This window comes from Vitis riparia, chromosome 10 (genome assembly GCF_004353265.1).
Source record: "Vitis riparia cultivar Riparia Gloire de Montpellier isolate 1030 chromosome 10, EGFV_Vit.rip_1.0, whole genome shotgun sequence".
Classification (NCBI taxonomy): Eukaryota; Viridiplantae; Streptophyta; class Magnoliopsida; order Vitales; family Vitaceae; genus Vitis; species Vitis riparia.
The window spans coordinates 14,323,012-14,346,583 of record NC_048440.1 but is presented as its reverse complement, the minus strand read 5'-3'; the positions used below and the strand labels follow the sequence as shown (position 1 = coordinate 14,346,583).

The 23,572-nt window shown below is 34.8% G+C and overlaps 1 protein-coding gene across 3 annotated transcripts; it reads right to left on the bottom strand.

The window, feature by feature from the left end:
• Nucleotides 1-309: 309 nt before the first annotated feature.
• LOC117924208 (tobamovirus multiplication protein 1) lies at nucleotides 310-22,345 on the bottom strand. 3 transcript variants are annotated; one of them, XM_034842790.1, is made up of 14 exons: nucleotides 22,022-22,345; nucleotides 20,889-20,939; nucleotides 19,947-19,980; nucleotides 13,066-13,152; nucleotides 12,930-12,981; nucleotides 12,127-12,304; nucleotides 11,884-11,979; nucleotides 10,305-10,365; nucleotides 6,750-6,814; nucleotides 6,467-6,541; nucleotides 6,288-6,363; nucleotides 3,131-3,297; nucleotides 2,092-2,143; nucleotides 310-689 (listed from the first exon to the last, which is right to left on the bottom strand). In XM_034842790.1, the coding sequence occupies exons 1-13, from the start codon at nucleotides 22,124-22,126 to the stop codon at nucleotides 2,132-2,134; spliced, it is 1,059 nt and encodes a 352-aa protein (XP_034698681.1). In that variant the 5' UTR covers nucleotides 22,127-22,345; the 3' UTR covers nucleotides 310-689; nucleotides 2,092-2,131. The 3 variants fall into 3 exon arrangements, with proteins under 3 accessions (XP_034698681.1, XP_034698680.1, XP_034698682.1); XM_034842789.1 differs by lacking the exon at nucleotides 2,092-2,143 and having other exon boundaries at nucleotides 22,022-22,343; XM_034842791.1 differs by lacking the exons at nucleotides 2,092-2,143; nucleotides 11,884-11,979 and having other exon boundaries at nucleotides 22,022-22,344.
• Nucleotides 22,346-23,572: the final 1,227 nt, after the last annotated feature.

Here is a 23,572-nt window from a genome sequence, read left to right as displayed (position 1 = left end):
TCAGATGAGTTCTCTGTATTTGTTGATGTTGTGTTGATCATGCAGAAACTTGCTTAGATGCTATGTAAAACCCTATGCACTTGCTCAAATTTCCATGGATCATCAACACACCATCATGTTTTTCCGGCAATGTATTACAGTTGAAAATTAAAAGTGTTGGATAAATCAACTTAATGGCGTAATATGAATTAATGACTTAATATAACTTAAAATCATCTTAAATTATTAAGTTTTATCAAACTTCCTCTAATTCTCCCTCATGGTAGAGCTCCCAGGGGTGTGAAAAAGAGGACAAAACTGTCTGTTTCAGCCAGTTAAGAGGTTAATGATTGAAGATAACTGGAACATCAAAAGCACTATCCACCAAAGGCTGCAATTAACCAAACTAAAAATTCTATTAAGTAGCCAGAGGCAGCATCCATCCAGGAAAAATGAGAAGATAAAGAGGCTCAATTAGCACCTTGCCACTATATACATGCCTAAACGTCAAAAAGTAGGCACCGGCAGCCTTACAGCTGTACTCCGACTGCCTGTGGAGGAAGTAATACATCAGCTTTCATTGAGGTCAATGCATAATTGTCACAATCCAATTTTTATCTACCCAGTTTGTTCTGCAATGCCATCTTTGCCTTTTTGAATTTGGCATCTGCTAAAGTCAATGCCAATTATATGGGACTTGCTCTTGATATCTGCAGTCAGAAAACTTGAGTCACTAAACACCTCTTGGCTCTCCCATTTGATGATCTGAATAACCACACTCCAAACCAAAACCAAAAGCAAAGATAAAGAAGTAAAAAGGACACGTGTGATAGTTTGTTACAATTAGCATTGCCTGCATTCATCTAGGTTCTATCAGAACAGGGAGCCTTGACTGCAAGAAGCCAACAAAGAAAGGAAACAAATACCAACTAGCTATAAATCAGCGACTACGGAGTTAAATTCTTCCAAAATATGAACAAGCATCATGGAAAGATGCCATCATGATCACAGTGTCATTAAAAACCAAATTTGCTGTGATTTTTTGTTGTGTATAAGTTCTTTTAAGGGTATAATTTTTACCCAAAAAAAAATGCTATACTGTCGAAAACTGATACTTTTGTAAGTAGTACCTGGCTACAACTGTAAGAAAAACAACTGTTGGCAAACACAGTTATAGGCACAGTTCTGTGATAAGTTCTAGTGCAATCAAAATATGACAATTTGGATGAACTGCATGAATGGTTTGATGACCACCAGGTATAGTGAGAGCCCTTTGAATACAAATGATGATGGTTACACAATGTTATACTTGATTTCATATGCAGATCCAGAAGGATTTCTTGCATGGCTACAAAGTCCAGAGACTAGTTTCTAGAACTTTGATTTAGTTTAAGATAGAAGAGAAAATGAAGACTCTCTTGGCAAATTTGAAGGTCATGATGCTATGTGGTGGATAAGTTCACTCTTAGAATCAAAAGAAGGAAAGACGAAGCTGCAGTTGGCAGAAAATGTGTGATCAATTACATGAAGCATTTTAGTGGATAAGCCTCTTTATTCAAATCTAAATAATTCTTGGTCAAAGGAGAGGAGTGTAATGGAATATTATGACAAATTTATATCCTCTCAATCAAGAATTTTCTAGATCAAACCATATTCAGATTGTTAAAAGTGCATATCAAATGATGTTGAAGATTAAAAGTGTTACCAAAGAGAGGTTCATCAAATCAAATAGTGGATCCTGGAACTATTATTTGAATAAGGAATAAGATAGAAACAAAGTAAGAACCTACAAGTTTGGTGGGCATAAGCATAGGATTTTTTTTTAATGCATGTTAGGACTCCCAACATACAAAAGAGGCAAGAATTGAAGGAAAAGAACATGATAATGCTAATCTTAATAATTAGCACAGCTAAAAAAGTGTTTATTAGGCATCTATGAGACTCAATCACCCAGTTCCACTTCCTTCACATGAACCATCCTTTTCTTTTATTTAGTTACCCAGACAAGAACCAACTTTATATAATTGAACACACTACCTTATATTGTTTTCCTTCTAGTTTATAACTCAAAGAGCATTCTACAAAAATCCTTCTTGAAGAAATTATCTTTACCTCTTTTAGGTTCCAGTGCACATCTTAAAGCACTTTGCCACTAGAATATCCGCTTTAAAAATGCCATCCATAGAGAAAAGAATTATTAAAAACAGTTAAATGCCATGGAAGTATGATTTGTGGATCTGTCTACACACACACACACACACATATATAACCATGAAGTATGAAGTATCATATAACCAATTTCAAAGAAAATAATAGGATTTAAAGAGTTGAACATGTCATGCCATATAAAAATAGTGAACACTTGAGTTAATTTGACAAAATAAGGTTAATGCATAGGTTCATATCAACAACCACAAAAATAAAATTCTTGAATTTTTAGCCATGATTTTTAGTTCCAAATTCTAAATAAGCATATAAATTTATGTGTTATACACACACACACGTGTTTGTGGTGTGTGTGTCATCTCTAAAATTCCAACTTCCTATGTTTGCTGGGATTTTTTTTCCAATGGAATTTTTTTTAGAAAAATATATATATATTAAGTAAAAATTTGTATTCACCAACTCCATCATTTTCAATGCCAACATTCAAATAACAATTCTCCAACATTCATTGTGAAAATAAATTTAACTAACTTTCAACATTTCACATGTACCTTTGACAACAAATATGTATTCTTTTCATGTAGGGTTATTTAAGCTTTTTCCTCCTTTTATGATCATTTTTTAGCCTAAAAACACATTTTAAATAATTTATATAAATAATTCTTTTAAAAAAATATTCAAATTTGATTTTTCTTATACAATATGAAAAATAGTTAAAGGTCCATGTATTATTATATCGTTTTATCATGTATCATATTATGTACCATAAGAAATGCTTAAGATATGAACTAGCAATACATATCGACTATCGATTTCCAGTATATACATATATATATATATATATATATATATATATATATATATATATCATATCATATAGTTGATTACAACTAGTGATTGTTGAGACAAACCATGATAATTGCACATATGTCCCCCAAAAAACAGAATAAAAGTTCTTCAAAAAATGTTTAATAAACAATTGTACCTGATTTTGTGAGCTTGTGGCAGTAGACCACCGTTGAGGATGATTTACAGATTCTGAACTCTCACTGATGAATGTTACTGGTCTTGATTCAACATATATGACAGTTGTAATTGAGGGTGGTAATTCTCTCATGACCCATAAGACAAATGCTGAAGGTACTGATGAACCTGAAAACACGAGAGTTCGCACATTGATTTTGACAGCATTGAGAAGCACTAACTTTCAGCAAAGTAGTGCAATTGTAGGCACATTTTACCCTTGTTTGAATCACTAAACACAGACCAGAATTCATGTACATTCTGTTTTTGTGCCCATCATTAGGCCATTTTGCTTCCAACATTATTAATATAATGATCATAAAAGAAGTTCAACAGTAAATACTAAATTCCCACAACCAGCCAGCACCCGCTACCATGAAGAGGAAAAGACAGAATTTTACTCGATATCTCAAGAAATTCCAACTTTCATAACTGGAATCCTACATAATCCATCATCAAAATCTCACAAATATGATAATAATATAAGAACAAGAACCACAAAGAGGCATTTTGTGAGGCACACAATATACTTCACACCTTTTCAAAACATGAGCGCACAAGGTGGGATCAATGGCCATCCAAATTCCTCCAATAGAATTATAGTTATAGGATCATGTGCAAATCACCATTTCCATCTCCTGTTTCTGAGTAATCTCTCATTTTACAGAAAGTCGTCTCGATATTTTCGTAATGTCCTACAGAAAAACAGAAAAATCCACATAATCCAGGAAAACCTGAATGCTACCAGTTTCTTGTACAGATTGTAGGATTGTACAATTGCTCGACTGGTGTACTCCTAATCCTTTTTTCCTTCTGGTAATGAAGAAATGCATTATATAGGAAAAAAAGTACAATGTCTAGATAGGGCAAGACCTCAGCCATAGTAGTGGAAAACAAATCTAAGTTAACTATGATGCCAAATTAAAATATCATGTGAACTATCACCCAAACTAGCTAAATTGTCTTCAAGCCAACTAACCTCTTCAAAAATATGAATACAAGAAAGTTCCTCAAAATAAATTCTGCAAATGCCAAATATCACAGCTTAAACTAAAGATATTGTAGGACCCTCTATTTTCTTGTTAACAGCGTTCATGACAAAAGATGCCAACTACCCTGCTTCTTGCTAACTGATCAGCAACTTGATTTTCTTAACACAAAACTGAAGAAAAGAAACTCTCAAGCCACTAATTGTATCTACAATTTGTTAAAGTCACTCATCAAACTTCCGTGAACATCCTTCTCTCTCAGACACCTACAAAGTAATAAGTGCATAATCCCCCTTCACCCAAAACAGTGGAGAGACTCAAGGTTCCAGCCTGCTACAAGCCTATGCACCCTCTAGATTTATTAAAATCCATGCCACAATGACCCAACGTTCTCATGCAAGTTTCACAAAAGCTCTTAACACTATACCATAATGGTATCTGATCGCACCTTTAATCCCTAAATGTCCTGAATTCTAAAGAACATTCATCAAAATTTAACTTAGCAAAACCTAAGCCAACAACGGTCAACGGTCAACGGTGAATTCCACCTATGAAAACAATTTTCCAAGAATCCTCCAAGACCTATCAACCAAGTTTCAATCAAAGCCGTATAGACCTCAAAAACAATTTTAACAAAAGGCTTAGATTATAGAAGCCCAAAGGGAAGAATAGAAATATACCAAGCCCAAAATGAATTCTACAAACCAATATTTATGGTAAGAATCCTAGCATCTTTCTCCCACCAAACAACCCAAAACAAAGCAAAAGTGATGACATGCCACATAATCTTGCTTTTAAGGAGTTTAGCTAAAGCCCCCAAACAAAATGCTTCTTCAAATCTAAAGATGTGGAATGCTAGTTCAATAGTTTGCTAACAAGCCTATGTCAACATCTACTAAGGGACCGATTGGAGTGATAAGACTTGAGACCCTTCGAGCCATCCACAAAATGCTTTAAGCTTGGGCATCCTAAATGGAAATTGCTAAACAGCATTGAGGAGCTCTAGATTGTCTCCTGAACTCATAGATAAACAAATTCATATTTCTAGCAGGAATGTAGGGCAGCAACTTCAGAAGAGTTCCCCAGTGAGATTCCTTTTTTTTCCCCTTTGCTTTTTTATTTTTTTCCATTCTCTTTTTCTTTTCTTTTTAGAGGAAAACATTAATGAAGGACCACAGTCCTTGGCATGAGGATTCATTTACTGGTGGATGACAAGTGTTTTGGGCTGTCAAGTGCAAACATCCAAGCTTTTTCCCTGAGAGGCCACTTTGTGCAGAGAAAAAAGGCCAGAGGCTAGGTTGGATACAACCTACTACTTTCAAGGACCCCATTGCGAGGGTCAAACCTTGGGTGATGGCCATTAGATCACAGTCCTTCAGGGGAATTGTTAGCTAAGTTTTCAGTAAGTGCATTGGAGGATGAAGAAGACCTAAAAGTACATGAAGCTAGAAAAATAAATAAATAAACACAAAAACGCCCTTGTGGCTTGGCTCAGGTGGCAAGCAATTGAGGTTAGGACAGGGAAGTTCCAAGTTCAGTTCTAAGTAACATGAAAAATAGTAGTAAACAATACAAATAAATAACAAAGAAACAGTTGAACAATAATGAAATTGCATATATGTGTTCTGTCACAAGAAAGAGGTAGAAGCAGCAGCATCTTTTACTATCCAATAAGGGTTTGAGCTACATAATTTTTCTATAACATCCTTCTTTTGCATCAAGCCCTTTTATCCAAGGACTTATACAAGTAAAAGAGTAGTTCAGATATTTATATCAAAGTTAATCAGCATACAGCACATTCTAAAGAAAGGTTAGCAGAAAAAAATGTCATGAATCATATTTAAGTATGAAAAACAAAATCTTTCAACTTTTTCTTCCATCTAAGCACTATATAATGCCTGTCTAGTAAGGATTTAGTAAGCACCATATAATGCCTGCCTAGTAAGGATTTAGTTAAGAAATCCTAATGTGGGATATAGGTAAATTTTCCTTAAATTTCATATTGATGAGAATACTAAAATCTAAAACCACTACAACTTTACATGGGTTATAATAGAATCATTAATCCAATGTTAGTACATAATTATCAATCAATTGAAAAACTTGAAAAGGGTTGGTAATATGTAATACCTATAAAATAATACAAAATCAGTAAAAGTGAAGTACAAACACCATTTACGGGCTGTGGATGCCAATGATAGAGCATCTGCAATAATCAATATGTTCCAACGTTATGCAAAAAAAAAAAAACCAAGTTAGAAATATAAACACATGAATACTTGCAGGGCTAGCGGATGATGATTACATACTGGAATATCGGTAAAAAGAGCCACAAAAGCACTTGAGGTAAAACATATAACGGAAACAACAGCCAATCCTGCAACCTGCACAGAAAAAAATAAAAAAGCTCTAAAGATAGAAGGCTGATGGAACTTTAAAATCACTGGAACCTCCTTATATACATATATAAGCACATCCACAAATTCTTAGTGATTTTGAGTTTTTACTCTAGCAACTAACTATTTTCCAGGTCAGATATAGTAATTGCAAAAGCAGTGAACAAATAGAATACCAAAGTACTTTATTGAATACCTTTGACATTTCTGATGAAGCTCTCTCAGATCTTACTTTTCTCATTTTCAAGCACAACATTAATCCTGAACACGAAATGCAATGAAAGGGAATAAGAATTCATGTAAGTTTCTTTTTATTGATAAGAAAACAAACCTAAGGTTGACAGATGAAAAAAAGCATCAGAAACTTGGTACCCCACCATGCACAATGGGCAAATTCTTTGACATACAAAGTGGAATATATAGTCAATCAATTTTTAGAGTTTTATCAGCGTTATTTGGTGCCAGAAACACACATTTTGCTTCAGCATTTTGGCTGGTTAAAAGTCACACCCACATCTTCAACTTCACCAGCAGATATTTAAACTTCTTTTACCAAGTCCCTGCTGTCCTATTAATTTCCTCTGTATCAAGGAGGGCAATGGCAACTCCTGAATTTGTAGGGGGGAAAATAAAAGAAAAAAGAGAAAAAAAAGGGGGGGGGGGGGGTGGTGGTGGGATAAACAGGTTGTTGGCTTCATTTGCATACATCACAGCCCTCCCATGAATTGCCTATAAGAGATAGAATCCAAAATTTAATAGATTTATTCAGCAAACCAAGTAGAGTCCAGAAGAAACAATGGGTCATGACCATCCAATCTAATCATTGTTTTCCTACATTTCTAAATTACTGAAGGACTCTTTTCCCTGCATGAAATTCAATTACAATTTTATGACAAAGATTATCAAAGCAAGCCCATTTTTAGAAAAATAAAAAAATAACATTAATACTTAGAACAATAAAGCAATATACTCCAAGTATTAGGTGTCAACCACATAAACCCTTGTCACCATTGAACTATGTCTGGGGACCATCTCTTCTGTGAAGTTAAGACCAGCATGTCCCTTCTCATACCTTGATGCAATTTTCTTTTGTTTTTCCACATCCTTCGAGCACATTCAACTTCAATCCACTGGCTCCTCCTTGTTGACATTGGCCTCCATTGCGTGTGCTCAAACCATTCTAAAGAATTCTTTTTCATTTGTCCTCAGTTGGTGCTAATTATAGCCATGGATGTATTCATTTCAGTCTATCGGTTTCCTTTCTATCATTGATCTCTATATACTAATTTTTGCTATGCTCATTAGTCATTTTGAGCATTTTTCCATGTGTTTTTTTTTTTTCTGTTCCATTAACCATAAAAAATAATAATAATAAAGAAAAAATAAAGTACCAATCCTTTTTTTTTTCTACGTGATATCAATGTATTGTGAATCTAATAAAGTTCATATAAATGTCATTCAGCTCAGTCAGCATTTGGTATGTACACCACTAGGGTAGGGCCAACAATGAGAGAAACCTAGCCATTTTTTCATGAGATGAGTTCCTTGTACATTCTTGTACAAATATCCTTATATAGCAGAGGTTTTTAGTGTTTAGATAAGGTTTCTATATTTGTGGGAGGATTTCTCATCCTTCTCATGAACTCTTAATATGTAATTAATACATCTCTTGTTTTTTATTAAAAAAATAAAATAAAGTTCAAATAATGACTATATAAAATTAGACCTCAGCATGAGGCCCATACTTTTCTGTAAAGAAAAATAAAGAAATACAAACCATAACCCAAGATAGCTCATAGCTCAGTAGTGCCAGCAGCAAAGATGGCCCACAACAGAGCAAAAGAGCAATGTAGCTCATCCATGGCTACCCTATTTCCTTGATTTACAGCTCTAGATCTCTAGAAGGAGCATCACACGTCCCTAAATGGCTAATATTCTCTAAATCCAATGTATAACCCTCTCCTATCTTCCAGAAGTGCTAATATTTCTGCCTCCAACTAGCTTTGAGAAGGTTTTGAGAATTGTTCCTCTGTTATCTCCTAGAAAGCCACCAAAACCTGGCTGGCTTGCCATGAGTCCCTACAATTCCAGTAAACCATGACAACCTTATCCACCAACACCCATCTGGTATGAAGAGAGCTCTCTTATGGATCAATTTCCATACCTTGACAATTAGTTAAGAGGCTTCAATTGGGTCATTACAACCATAGCTTTTTTTGAAGTTTCAATAATTGGGAGCTTGAGATGGTATTGTCTTTTATGGCCAGACTTTATAACTTGAATGATAGGAAATATACTCTTTACAGGAAGGGACCTACTACAGGCTACTTCATGGTTAAATCCTTCTCAGACATCCTCTTTGATTCATTCTCTCTCTTTCCTCGTACTAAGGTTTGATGTTCTAGTGCTCTGACCAATGTGGATTCCTTTCTTTACTTCTGAGGCAGTGTGGAAGAAGATCCTCACCCTAGACCAATTGATGCAAAGAAATAACAATTTGGTGAACTGGTGTCGTTTATGTAGGCAACACAAGGATTAGGCAAATCATATTCTCCTCCATTATAATGCGGCTTGATCCCTTTAAGTCGCTTTGTTTTTTGCATGTTACAGTTCTACCAATGAAAGATGCTCTAATTTATTGAAAAGTAATATTGTCAGGAGAAGTCAAAGGAAAACTTGGAAATAATGTGGCTAAGCCTGTTTTGGCTTATCCAAGGGAACAAAATAGGAGAATATTCAAAGGAATTTTCCACTCCTTGTTTGGTTTTGTTGAATGTCTAATGATGGCCTAAGCTTTTGTTTTGGTCTTCTGCTTCCTGTGTACTAGGGTTCATCTCCTTTTCAGCCCTCTATGGTTGGGATAAGCTTGTAGTTGCTACTATTATTAAGGCATTCTCCCACCACTCTATTTTTGTATCAAAACACTTTTGTCATATCAGAAAGACAAAATTGCCTGAACATTCATTCCCAGTCCTCTGTTTTTTTTTTTTTTTTTTTTCCTGATAAAAAACAAAAGATGTTTTAATTAATGTGAAGAAAACATGAGAAGGATGAGAAAACCTTCCCATGAGATACAAACCTAATCACAAGACCCAAAAAAACCCCTGCTTTACAAGGAGATCTATACAAAAGGGAAAAAAAGACTATACAAGTATTACATCTCCAGAAGCTCATCTAGGCTCCTTACCACATAGGCCCAACCCTAAGGTACAAATACTGAAAACCAACTAAGCTAAATGACACTCAAGGGAAAGGGTTTAAAAATGTAGGTACAGTAGGCCTAAAAAATCCTATAAAAAATGACAACAGGATTGTGAATATTGAATAATGATAACGACCACATTCAGATAGAACGAATGCATGTCATACAAACATTCTCCAGGGACTCTGTAGAATGTTTGTATTATGAAGTAATTTCTATTCTAATGGTTATATACATTGTTATAAGTTATAACAGGGTCATGATTCAAATTATAAAAACATGACAAACAAATAGTTGATCTGCCCATTGAGTATCTTAATGCTATTCATTTTTTTGGCATGCCTAGTGAACATGGTGACTCAATTAAATAATAACTAGCATTTCCAGTAAATTACATTTCCTAAGCCAATTTTTAAGCAGAAGGGGAAAATTTTATCACATTAGAGAACAAAGACAGCAAACAGAATGCACAATATTTATGACAGCAAACAGTATGCACAATACTAACAATCACAATGAACTTGACCATTTAGGGTTATAGTTTCTCACCATAACATGCTAATGCCCCTCCTAACAAAAGGATTGCTATGGAAAAAAGGTCCACATATACCTGCATGATGATTTACAGTTATTGTATGATACATTTACTACTTAACTATAAACAAAAAACAGAAAATCCCACAATAATGTTGGAACACTCTTAACCCTCTTTTTGTCATAATAAAGAAACTCTCTAACAGTTCTAATACATGTAATAATTATAATCTGCAATCAAGTTAGAATATCCTTAGCTAATTTGCACCCAACTCTTTTAACAAATAGCAAAACCATTGTTCTACCACAACCTACCCTCCCTCATTCAAGTGTCAGCCAAAACCAATATGTTTTGATCTGGTTGATGTCCAATTTGAAGATGTGAATATATATATTCAAGCTTTCATACTAGTGTAACTTTCACCATTAACAAAAAACAAAAAGAAAAAAAAGAAAAGAAAAGTTCTGCTTATTATTTCATTTTACTTGTACTTTTCACATAGATGTGTTGTGTTATTACTTATTGTGTCTTTCTATATGTACATACATGTTTCTATCGTACATCTATTCCTTTCTACCTTGGTAATACAAATTGTCCATTTTTTGGATTTTTTTGGTAAAGTTCTGCAGTTATTTTTAGAAAGCTAAATGTCCGTTTAGATACACTTCCTATTTCCTTATTTTAAAAAACAAAAAATGATAGTAACTCCTATATAAAATACAAGAACTTTTGGAGACCTACCTTATAAAGATAATGACTTTTAAAAAATGTTAAAAAAATTAAGGAATTAAAAAAAAATTGTACCTCAAATTTAAAAAAAAAAATAATAATAAAGTAATTTTTAAGGACATATGGTGAAATTTTAAAGAAGTCAAAAGGTATTCTTTAAGCCAAATAAGTTGGGCTCAGTTGAGAATCAAAAAGTCAAAATCAAAACCACATGCTCCTACAATTGCAGGAGTCCTGCCGAATTCAATGATCCCACCTATCCTAATTAGAATATAATAGGATTAATGTAGCAGTGAGTTACAAAATGTCAGTTGAATCAAAATGCATGTTATAGAATCAAGAATAGTAGAATTCGATGATCTATTGAGAATAAACAACAATAAGAGAAATGTAACTCTGAGAAAGAAGGATCCAGGGTAGGATTTCTATCTTACTTCAAGAGTTAAAAAGGCCTCTCAAGATAAGTATTTCCCAGAAATTATGTTCCTACGCATTATTTCGCATAAAGGAATCCCTAAAAGAGGGAATTACTTTTGTTGCAATTCTTGAACAAAGAATCTAAAGGCTTTTATTTGATCAAATTGCCCTTTGTGAATTTTCAGGAAATATTAAACAATGCCAAGGAATGTGACCTGTTCTTATGTTCGTTTCACAAGTTCCAGACAAGGTGGCTCATCAAATATAGGACAAAGGAAATGACGAGAGGCCAACAATACAAATAAGAAAAAAAATTATAGACACCATTAAATGTTATTGTTTCTTGATGCTGAGTGCAAAATCCAAATGCATGATGAACCAAAAACGGTATTCTAGATGCCAACACAAGATGGCCAACAATAAAACTAATTTGAAATAAGTCCATACCCGAGCCACTACTGATGAATCAATAAGATTCTTTCCCATTCCAATCCAGATTAGCACGGCAAATGTAACCATTAAAACAAAAATAAGCACAATAACCTGGAAAAGTACAGTATAAATGTCAACTTGAAAAAGATGTCTATATGATCCATAAGCAGAAAAAGTGTTTGTGTCCAATTGTGTGTGCCAAAGCAATTATGCATGAAAGTATGATACACTTGAATGAAACTTTAATCTTTGCCATACCAAAATGACAATTTTTTGACGGCTGCCAATATGGATGGCTCGGAGAGAGCAACATTTTCTATGACTATTTTTATTTGATGAGCTTGGCAAATTTAATGTCTTTTCCAACAAAGCTTCCTGAGAACTAGACTCTTCATCCTCATCATCTTCATCATCTGGCTGATGGCAAAGGTCGACCCTATAAAATCACCCCCCATAAAAGCATATAGTATAGCTCACAAACACAGATTTCCAAAGCTTTAAAATAAAATATATCAACTTGAGAAAATAATCCTAATCTAGAGATAAATTACACAGAAAACCCTCAATTTCAGATTTTTTGAAACATAAAAAATGCAGTATACAGACATCAGTAAGTCGCACCAGGTCCAAATGTTGGTGGGAAAACTAACTGAAATTCTGGGTGTGGCATTGTCCAGGATAAATAAGAGCATGTGATTAACATGGTACATCTAAATCTGATAACTCTACTTTAGTAAGATTAACAGCTCTGATTTATCTGTTGTCCTACAACAAGTAAAAGGAAATTATTCAATGAACATTCAACACATGCAGTCCATAAAATCCAATAGATAGAATCTGATTTAAATCATGACCCACAATCTATTTGGAATAGAGAGCCCTATACCAGCAGCATGTGCTACAAGAAACAGTTAATTGCAATTTATGGTGAAACCTACTTTGTGATGGGATAAAAAAATGTGTAGATCAGATGGTAAGTTAGAACATAGAAATTTCCTTACATAGAAATACTTTTCTTAAAATAAATTTTCTAAACTCCTTATAACAAAATAAAAACATACCAGAATGATAAAAGTAGAAGAAATGCTGCAAGAAGCAAAATTTTGGGGCAGGCTGCACAGCACAGTTCTTCACGCTGTTAAATCCTTATACCAGCATCTAAACATAAAATTTTAATTACTTCTTAAAAATGCCTACCCATGAGAACAAAGCCACAAGAATTCGACCAGCATAGCCAACCCTTACAGGTAGCCACAAGAGTTAAAACAAAATAAAGGAAGTAACCTGCCAGGATAGGAAATTAATTCCAATAGTGAGCTCAAGATAAAGGTGAAATGAAAGCATCAATTACATATTAATGTGGAAGAACAGCAAAAAAACATATGGTTTTACAACTTCATGGTATATTTGGAAGATCAATATAGTTTACCAATTTTTTTTTATGAAAAAAAAAAGATGTGGATGTTTTTTTTTTTTTTTTTTTTTTGGGGGGGGGGGGGGGATAAGTAAATAAGAAAATATCACAAATATCAAAAAAGAAAGCTATATACCAAGGTACAAAGGATGTATACAATAGGTACTAGAAGACGTTGCCGTAAAGAGAGAGAACATAGAAAATAATTACTCCCTCCCTGAACTAGATCCCACCTAATCTATAAAATCAATTAGAATCATTGAGTCTTTTTCTATGCACAAGCTAACCCATGACACAAGTGTATCTTAGCCTTGAACTTAGTTTCCAGGGAAACCAAAATAAATGGGTCATCAATGAGAAGATAAACCTAAGTCTATCAGGTGTATCTTAGCCATGAACTGTTTTCTTTTCCACTGTGTATCAAGATTTGAACCATGGAAAAAATCGACAGAGGAGAAGCTCAATATCCAACAGAAGCTCCATTTGAAATTACAAGTTAGGTGACTTTAAATTTCTCAAGATTAACCATTATCCTGAGATTAAATGAATGAAAGATTCCCATTCTGCTCTAAATATTAACCACCCCTCATCATCCATGGACTCACAATGTCAGGTAATATATTAAATTATATGATAATGGACTTTCTTACTTAAATATTTTAACAAGGATTGGAAATGTAGAGTCACAGCCAATTGGAATTTCTGGAATTTGTCCCCCCAAGTCCAAGAATGTGACCCATCCTAAAACCAGATTGGGATTTTGAATAAGCAGAAGCCCGCATTTCCAACCCGAAAAAGAATTCAAAGTGACAAAAGAGTCTGTATTCACTATCTATGGAGTGGAGTGACTAAGCTTGATCTACAACCACTCTATCTCCCCCTTTTTCTCCTTTTTCTTCCCTTTTCCAACATTCTTTATTATGATTGATTTGTATTTCAAGGGCGCTCTTCTTAATCTGAGTTTGAGATAGAGTAAGACAGAATCTGTGTTCACTATCTATGGAGTGGAGTGACTATTCTTTTTTTTTGATAAGTAAAGAGATTGTATTAAAAAACCACCAAAGCAATGGCTTAAATATACAAGAAAGAAAAACACCCCTCACACCCTAGCTGAACGCCAAGGCCAAAGGAGCTTCCCTACCCACACCCTTAACGGGTTGCCACCCAACCAACAAAATCGACTAAGGTTGAAAGACCATCTTTTATAGACAATTTCGTCTCCAACCAAAGAAAATAAACAAAAGAAAACTTAAGCCTTTGAATTGACAGCTCTTCTTCCTCAAAAGCAACTTTGTTCCTTGCCTTCCAAACCGTCCAAAAGAGGCACAAAGGACTTGCTCTCCAAACACCCTTCCTCTTCTTTCCCACAAAAGTCCTATTCCACCCCAAAAGCATCTCCTTAACAGTGGCTGGCAGCACCCACTGCACCCCGAACATAGAGAAAAGCAACGCCCAAAGAGTCCTGCCTTTTCACAGTGGAGGAGAATGTGATCTATTGATTCTTCGTGCCTATGACAAAGGTAACATTTGTTCGCTAGAGACCATCCTCTCTTTTGAAGCTGATCCAAGGTAAGGGCCTTCCCCCAAGTTGCTTCCCACCCAAAAAAACTCACTCTAGGCAACACCGAGACTTTCCAAATAGCCGACGAAGGGAAGGAGACTGGATGGCCTGATACTAATGATTTGTAAAGAGACTTAACTGAAAACTTCCCACATTTAGTCTCTCTCCAAATCACCCTATCATCCACTGCTTGCTGAATTCGCTTCCCATTTAAGGCCACAAAAAATCTGCAAACCTCGTCCAACTCCCAATCATTAAACGGTCTAGAAAAAAGCGGGCTCAAACTTCCCCCACCCTCATTGCACCTCCACACATCCTTAACCCAAGCATCCTTGAAAACAGCCAGTGCAAATAAGGAAGGAAAAGAAACACAAAGAGGTTCATCCCCACACCAAATATCTTTCCAAAATTTTACCCTTTGCCCATTCCCCACAACAAAAAATAGCCTACTCCTTACAACTTCCCATTCCTTCCTAAGATTTTTCCACAACCCCACACCATACCCCTCCCTTGCTTCCTTTGAACTCCATCCCCCTTGCTCCTCCCCAAACTTTCCCCTAATCACTTGGTTCCAAAAAGCTTCTCTCTCAATAGCAAATCTCCAACTCCATTTACACAAAAGAGCCTTATTGAGGATAGAAAGACTCTTAACCCCCAACCCCCCATTACACTTCTCAAGGCAAACCAAATCCCACCTAACAAGATGAGGCTTCCTCTCAAGAGCCCCACCTCCCCACAAGAAATCCCTCTTAATTCGCTCTAACCTCAATCTGACTTTTCTAGGCATAGAGAGCATAGACATATAGTAAATGGGCATACTCGCCAAAGTACTCCGAATCAAAGTAATCCTACCTCCTTTGGAAATGTATTGGAGTGGAGTGACTATTCTTGATCTACAACCACTCTATCTCCCCCTTTTTCTCCCGTTTCTTCCCTTTTCCTGCATTGTTTATTATGATTGATTTGTATTTCAAGGGCACTCTTCTTAATCTGAGTTTGAGATAGAGTAAGACCTAGATGTGGAGTGCTGGTGTGTCTTTTTTTTTTTTTTTCTATTGGCTTTTTACTTCAACAAGAATAACATATTTGGAGTAGGATATCCATGTGTGTATATGTGTGTGTGGCATGTTGATGATCATTTCCTTCATTGCCCAATTGCTTTGAGTTTTTGGCATATATTGGGATTGCACCTTGTAGGGTGGCAAAAATGTTGACCATTCCATTTAGAGGCTTCAGCAGTAAAAAGATAGGGTTTTATGGACAATCGTTGAACTCAATTTGATATGGACAATCTGATGGGAAAGAAATGTGAGGATTTTAAGGATGTTTAGAGAGATGCACTTTGGGAGTTGTTGTACTCTTATTCCTCCCTTTGAGCCTTTATTAATGAAGCCTTCACAAGCACTCCTTTGAGCCTTAGATTCTTAGATTGGCACCTTGCATGCAGATTCAAGACTTTGGCTGAGAAACTCTCTCATGTATGGTCACCACCACTTGAAGGTATTGGTCTCCTTGTACCCATTTTTGTTGAAATCTCTATTTGGAGCATAGCATTCAAGGATTTGGGATCTAGTTCCATAGTGTTTTGGTTGATACTTGTAAGAAAAAGGGACACTTTACATGCATCCAAAGTAGAAGCAAATATGGCAGAAGTTGATGGGAGAAAATTTATCTAAGCCAACTTATGCATGTTTGATTCAATACCTAACTACTAATAACATCCACAAAACATGATAAGCCCAATGAAATACTTTCCTAAATAAGGTAGGAATCAAATTAAATTAAAAGGAAACATAAAGCAACAACAATCAATTCAAAACTCGCCAGAAAGGAAAACTTCTAAATGAAACTTAAGCTACCAACAGCAGTAGCCTCTAAATTGGATGCATCTTCTAATGGGTGACTATATAGTGTACCTAGTGCAATTGCAACTTAATGCTTCCTCATTCTCTAAGCCCATTCAAGGGCTTTGGACAGACTCAGTATCTTTTAGCAAAAACTAGTAAAGTATTGCCACCATAAGCTTGAGATTTTTGAGGTGATCCAACATCAATTCTCCAATAAAACTATTTCACCTCTTCTGAATGGTTGCAATTGATGCACTTAGCATCAGATATCTTAAAGGGGATTAAACAATTATGGATATCCAAAAAATAAAGTTTGCAGCTAGCAACTTTTCATAAGTTGCATTAAAAATAGATAAACATCAAGCCCTGAAGAAATTAGGAAATAAAGAATGAACAGAGCCTTCTCATTATAAAAATGTCAACAACATTCTGAGCTGTGTGCTTGTTTCCATATTATAGATATGAATCATATCATGATGGACTGGTTGCTGAAGTACAAGAATTACAGGCTTCACGCTGTCCTAACAGCCACATCAAGAGATTGAAAAAAGTGATGTTTTCTTTTCTTTTCTTTTTTCTTTTCTTTTTTTTTTTTCTAGGCAAAATAGAGAATATATTCAAGGTGCCTAAAAGAGGGTGCAACAAAGTATACATGGTGTATACAAAGAGTGCCATCAAGCAAGCAAACAAAGGAGAGAACCAAAAACACCCTCCCTCAACCTACTTTGAGATCAGTTAATCAATAAGGCCTATCACAGTCATGGAATGGTCACTTATGTACACTCTAACCCAATCCAAAAAGGTAGACATAAAGGAAGATTTGATTACTTGATCTTATTGTTTTGTGCCATCAAATGACCTTTGTTAGGGCATAATGTCTTCAGTTTGTTGTTGGTAATTTTATTCTTTTTCATTCTAACATAGAAACCTTTTTAGATAGGGACTTACTTTCTACCGAAAACTCGAGGTTGCTGATCATTTAACCAGATTGTCACACGTAAGTTTGAAAAGATTTGATAGAGGCAAATTAGTACTTAAAAAGGGTACGGATTGGATTGGATAATTATTGTTTTAAGTAAAAATGTTTTAATTTCAAGTTTTGTTAAACAGGACCACTCAAGCACTAGAACCACCGCTCGAGCACTCAAACGGTGGATAAGTCAACTCAAGCACTTAAATGGTGGATAAGTCAACTCGAGCGCTCATTCCATTTCTATCATACTCTCCATTGAAGACTCGAGGTTGCTGACCATTCAACCAAATTGTCACAGGTAAGTCTAAAAAGGTTTAATAGAGGCAAGTTAGTATTTAAAAAGGGTACGGATTGGATCAGATAATTATTGTTTTGAGTAAAAACGTTTTAATTTTAAGTTTTGTTAAATAGGACCACTCAAGCGTTGGAACCACCACTCGAGCACTCAAGTGATGGATAAGTCAGTTCGGGCACTCGTTCTATTCTACCATATTCTGGCAATTCTCTTTTTTGAAAAAATTCGATTTATTTTTTATGAAAAAATTTTATTCTAATTCTTTGGGTTTATGAACCTATAAATACCCTTCCCAAACTCATTTTAGGGTTTGATGCTTCCATGAGAAAAAACCCTAACTTGCCTTATCATTCCTAAATCTCTTAACGATTCAATTTATCGAATTCCAAGTTGTCTAAAGGACCTACATCCCCTCAAAGGCTAAGGCGAATCCACTAGAGCATTGGAAGTGCTACGTCGTAGACATTGGTCACAATATACATGCTAAAGAATAAGTCTTAGGGTAAGTTATCAAGTAAATTTGTGTATCTTGATTTCAATTAGTGGATGCTTGATTTGAGGTTTTAAACCCCATGGTTTTTTATTTCCACAGTTAGTGTGGAGGTTTCCCACATAAAATTTGTTGTCTCTTGTATGTGATTGTTTCGTCCATTGATCTCTTTAATCTATCAAGGTTCAATTAATTTAAAAAGGCTTAATTCCCTCTCACAGGTTTAGTTTGGGTTAAAAATCTCAATCCTTATATCAAAATCTTTAAAAGATCACCCATTTAGCCCCCTTTGGGTGTTAACCTACTAGACATAAGTTTTTCAACCTTGTATTTCTTTCCATCCATAACACCCAGAATATACACACAGGAGCGATCTTCTAAGCTTTCTTACTCTTCTTCCCCAAAAAAGAACCATGCCAACTCATAAGTGGTCCTTCTCACCGAAGAGTTTATAACCCAAGTCACAGCAAAAGAGAAAAGACCATCTACCATAGAATTCTCACCTTGGAGCAATGCATAAACAAACGATCAGCTCACTCCTCTTCCACCTTTACACATGTAGCATCTGTTCGGAAAATTCTATCCCCTCCTTTGGAGTTGGTTAATCATTAAAATCCTACCTCATAAAGCTTTCCAACCAAAGAAGCTCGCCTTTGTAGGAACCCAAGGATTCCACACTATGCTTGAAGGGAAAGCTTCACTTCTTCCCCAAGATAATGAAGAGTAGTAGTAATGATTTGGAGAAAAGTGATGATTTCCAAATCATCTTTACGAACCATGGTAGAAGGAAAAAGTTTATGTCCTGCTATTTTTAGTTATAATCTTTGAACAACCAAACCATTGCTGATTACACAAGAAAATGCCTGTATCTCCATACATAGGAATTGCTCCAGCCAGCTAAAAAATTATAAACAAAAGAAAACCATGTCATGCATCAGTGGCACAAGGGCAACGCCATTCCTTTGCATATGTATGTATAAGCTGCTGATGATTATAAAAATTACTGGGTCACTGAGTGCAGTAGTAGAATCCTCATAAAGGAGTAGTGGACTCTTTATATGGTTCTCATTTCTCAATTGAGAGAACTAATAGAGACAATATGTTTAATCCCAACAAAATTTGTTAAATAATGAATAAATCCTTCAAAAATAGTATGGAGCCAACTTCTCCCTTTCCTTTACTCATTTCATTTGCATCCGACTTGGTTATCTTCTTCCTTTGTTGCAGCCACTCGTCTACTGCAAGTGTACCAAGTGGAACTTCCCAAGAGATGATGGCACCATAAAATACCTGTATTTATTAACTAATCACCCATATTCAATCCCAGAACCAACACTTGAAGCAGGCAACAATAAAATGGGAAAAAGTTCATCACAAGTTAAAAATAGATTGACTCTTAACACTTTAATAAGCATGACAACGGGCAGAGTATAAGAAGAATTACAGATCAATAGATGTAGCACAAAGAGTAATACCAGATTGCAGATCATTTTCTTACCCACATTAGAAGATCCAATCATGAGATGAAAAACCTGTGAGCCAAAATTCATTCATATCAAGATCATGCTAGCATTCCTATGAATAATCTGATAACAGAATCAAACCATGATTATTAAAAGAAAAAAGGCATATATGCCGATACATATGCACCATTAAACAGTTAGTGTCCTTAAACTTCCAGAACATGAAGGAATGAAAGAAAGTAGAATATATTCTATGAACATGGAACAATTCCAGTTACTGCTTATAACCCAAAAGAAAATGAAACAGAAATTTATTTAAGCATGTCACATTTGTAAAAGCTAGAACAACAGCATTAACATGCATTATATATATAAAAGAGAGAGAGAGAGAGAGAGAGAGAGGAGCCTGTCATGAAGGATAAGAAAGACAAGGAAAAGATAAATTCAAGAGGATATGGTTAAGTAGGTTTCCCGAATAAATTAGAAAATTTGCACCTATATCATGCCAGAATGTAGGAAAAGGGTCCATGACGCATTATGGACACTAAGGGATAAAGCCCAAAGGCCATGTGATGACCCTAAAATAAGATGTCTCATTTCAACTCAACAAATTTTTTATTCCAACTCTTTGGATATGTAACAAGAATTATTATCTACTATTCCACTCAATCAAGAGCTATGTCCTCCATTAAATCCTAGGCAATTATGTACTTTCTCACCATCTTCACTTTTACCTCCAATGGCACCTTGAACTTAAAGTGCAATATAAGATGTTCACACACCCTACTACCTTATGTCCATAATGCAATGGTGAGCAACTGAAATAAATTCATTGATCTTAGCAAAGTGAAAGCTGAATACAAATTTTAATCAATCAAGAAATTGATAATTCCATATTTTCATCCAAGAGGTTAACTTGAATAACAAATAAGAGTAGAAGTCTTGGACAGAAAATGGTTCAAGAACCTGATTCTTACTTTTTGGCGAGTCCAACCAAGTTGTCTACTCCTTGAGTGGATCCTTATTAACTGGTACAACAAAGCGGCAACAAATTAGACTCATTTCAAATAGACGAACAAGAACAGTAATTAGGAACTTCAAATAACTATTGCCTAACAAAAAAAATTAGGAACTTCCAAGATCTTTATAAATATTAAAAAATTATCAACGTTTCTAACCATCTCAAACCCATATATACAACCACCAATTAGCATGCATTGAAGAAGATAATAAATTAATTGATTTGATAAACCCACACAAAATATTGATAATTTAAGCCTAATGAGAGGCATGCAGCCTTGCAAGAAATTTAAATATGATAATTGTAGACAGTATCCAATCTTTTCTTTTTCTTGTTAAGATTGAGGCCTTAAGAGACCAGGAACATTCAAATCGTTTTGAATGGTTCCTGCCAACATCACTGGCACAATTCCCTCCAAAATCCAGAACTCCTTTAAAGTGTGATATGAACTAGACATTAGTCTTCCACTTGATCCAATCCTTACAATGCAAGATATTAAATACAAGAACCCTTCTCTAAATGCCTAAGAAGACGCTTACAACCTGAGATCAGATTAGATACTTTCTATAGCACGCCAAGAAGACCTCCAACAATTACTAAAAAATCCCCTTCCACAGGAAGCTCTTTGAAGCCTTTGTCCTAAGCAATGGGAATACCACTCGTCAGAATCATAGCTTCAACCATCAAAACACTTAGGACTTGAAGTTCTCACCACAATTGGACACCTATTTTCATCTCTGAAGACTGAAAGTGTAGCTTCGGATTCATGGTAATGTTTGGATCCATCAAAATATCACAAGTATCCCATCCATTTTCTTGTTCTGGTTAGTGCACTAAAATCATGAAAACAATGAATTATTCCAAGAAAACCCGTAAACCACCGTCAATAAATCTTCCCTACAAAACCACAAAATGTCTATTTCAAAACTCTCAAACATTCAAAGCAAAGTAAAGAAAACCCCATTTCTCATCTTCCACACTGCCCAAAACCCAGACAAAAAAAGTGGGTTTTTCGCACAAAATCAAACTCCCCAAATTGAAAAAACAAAAACCCATTTCTGAAAACAGAAATCAAAAGGCAACAGAGACCTGAAAGAATGCAAGAAGACCAACGACACCATCGATGCAGGCAAGAGCCACATTGACAGCCGCCAGGACACGTGGAAAGCAACTGCCGTCTCTCAATTCAAACATCGTCTCTAACCAAGCATGCACCGCCAGAGCAAGGAAGCCACCAATCTCTCACTCTGTATCTCTCTCTCTCAATGGAAACGATGAGAGAGAATGAGTCACAACAAACACGCTCTTTTTTTTCTTTTGACGTTTCGAACTGTGAAGTGTACGGCTTGAAAGTGAAATCCTTTGGGGGTATCTTTCATGGCAGATCTTCCGTTTCTAGAGTGAGAAAGCGTAGAAAGAGAATATGAAAGAGGGGTTTTCCGTATTCTACTTTTCTCATTCCTTTCCCTATTTTATTAAATTAATTAAAATAATAAACGAAATCTTCTCCAAATATACCACTTTCCTCTTTTTACAATTTAATATTAAATAAATAAACAAAAAATAAAAATAATATTCAATCCCAATAATCATGTTTTTTTCCACCCTTTCAAAATGGTAGGTATAAAGTCCAATGCAAAAAAATACCCTTCAAATTTTTTCATAAAGTATTTGACGTAAAGTTTGAACACCAAAAAACATGTCATTTTCATCATTTATAATAAGTGAGGGTGAAAATTTGGACATTCTCAAATATTTAAAAATGGATATGATTTTTGAAAAAGTGAAATATCTTTTTTATTTTTTTGTTATTTTTTATTTTTCAAATTAATGTACTAAAAATATTCTTCCATAAAACCCGTGAAAATGGTCCTGACCAGTTTCATTAAATAGTACATGATTCAAATCCGAACCTATCACTAATAATATCATGAATTTACTCGATACTCATTGTTATGGGATCATCAATAACATGAAGTTTAAGGGTGTGGGTAAAATAATTGAGAGTATTAAAAAATGAACAGCGGAGGATATTCAAGGAAAGAGGTGTTATTTTTATTTAGTATGTTGATAATTATTATAAGTTAGAAATTAAAAAGGAGACCGTGGTCTAAGGGTGGCGGTGGGGGCTGTGTCTTATAGCGTCACGTGGGTTGAGAAATTACGGAGGATTCTTTTGGATGCTTTTTTGCCTAGATTCGAATCATTTAGGTCTTTTGGACGTCTTTCATTTTATTCTAATTTCTATATATTTGACTTAGGTTCCCTTTACCATATGTTTGATAAAAGATGGATCTCTTTTATTTTCCACGTATACTTGATATTAAGAGCTTATTTAATTGTGTGATTAACTAGTATTCCATCGATATTTTTTGTTTTTTTTTAAATAAAAAATATATATAAAGACATTTTTAAATAGTCATAAAAACAAATAAAATTGAACATGATATATTTTTTCTTCTCTTCCCTCAAAAAATGATTCAATTGGTATTAAGAAGTCATGTTCGACAAGTTTCTTTTTTCTATATAATAATATTTTTGCCAATTTTTTAGTGGACAGATAAACTTCAATCAAATCAGATTTAATGATTTTATAAAATCAAAATAGAAAAATTATTTTTAAAAATTACTTATTCAAAT

Coding starts and splice junctions, on each gene's coding strand:
- LOC117924208 (XM_034842789.1), bottom strand. CDS start 22,126: ATGTTTGAATTGAGAGACGGCAGTTGCTTTCCACGTGTCCTGGCGGCT. Junction 12,305..12,929: donor CTTCTACTTTTATCATTCTG/GTATGTTTTTAT, acceptor GTGATTTTATAG/GGTCGACCTTTGCCATCAGC. Junction 6,364..6,466: donor CTCTTTTTACCGATATTCCA/GTATGTAATCAT, acceptor TGATTATTGCAG/ATGCTCTATCATTGGCATCC.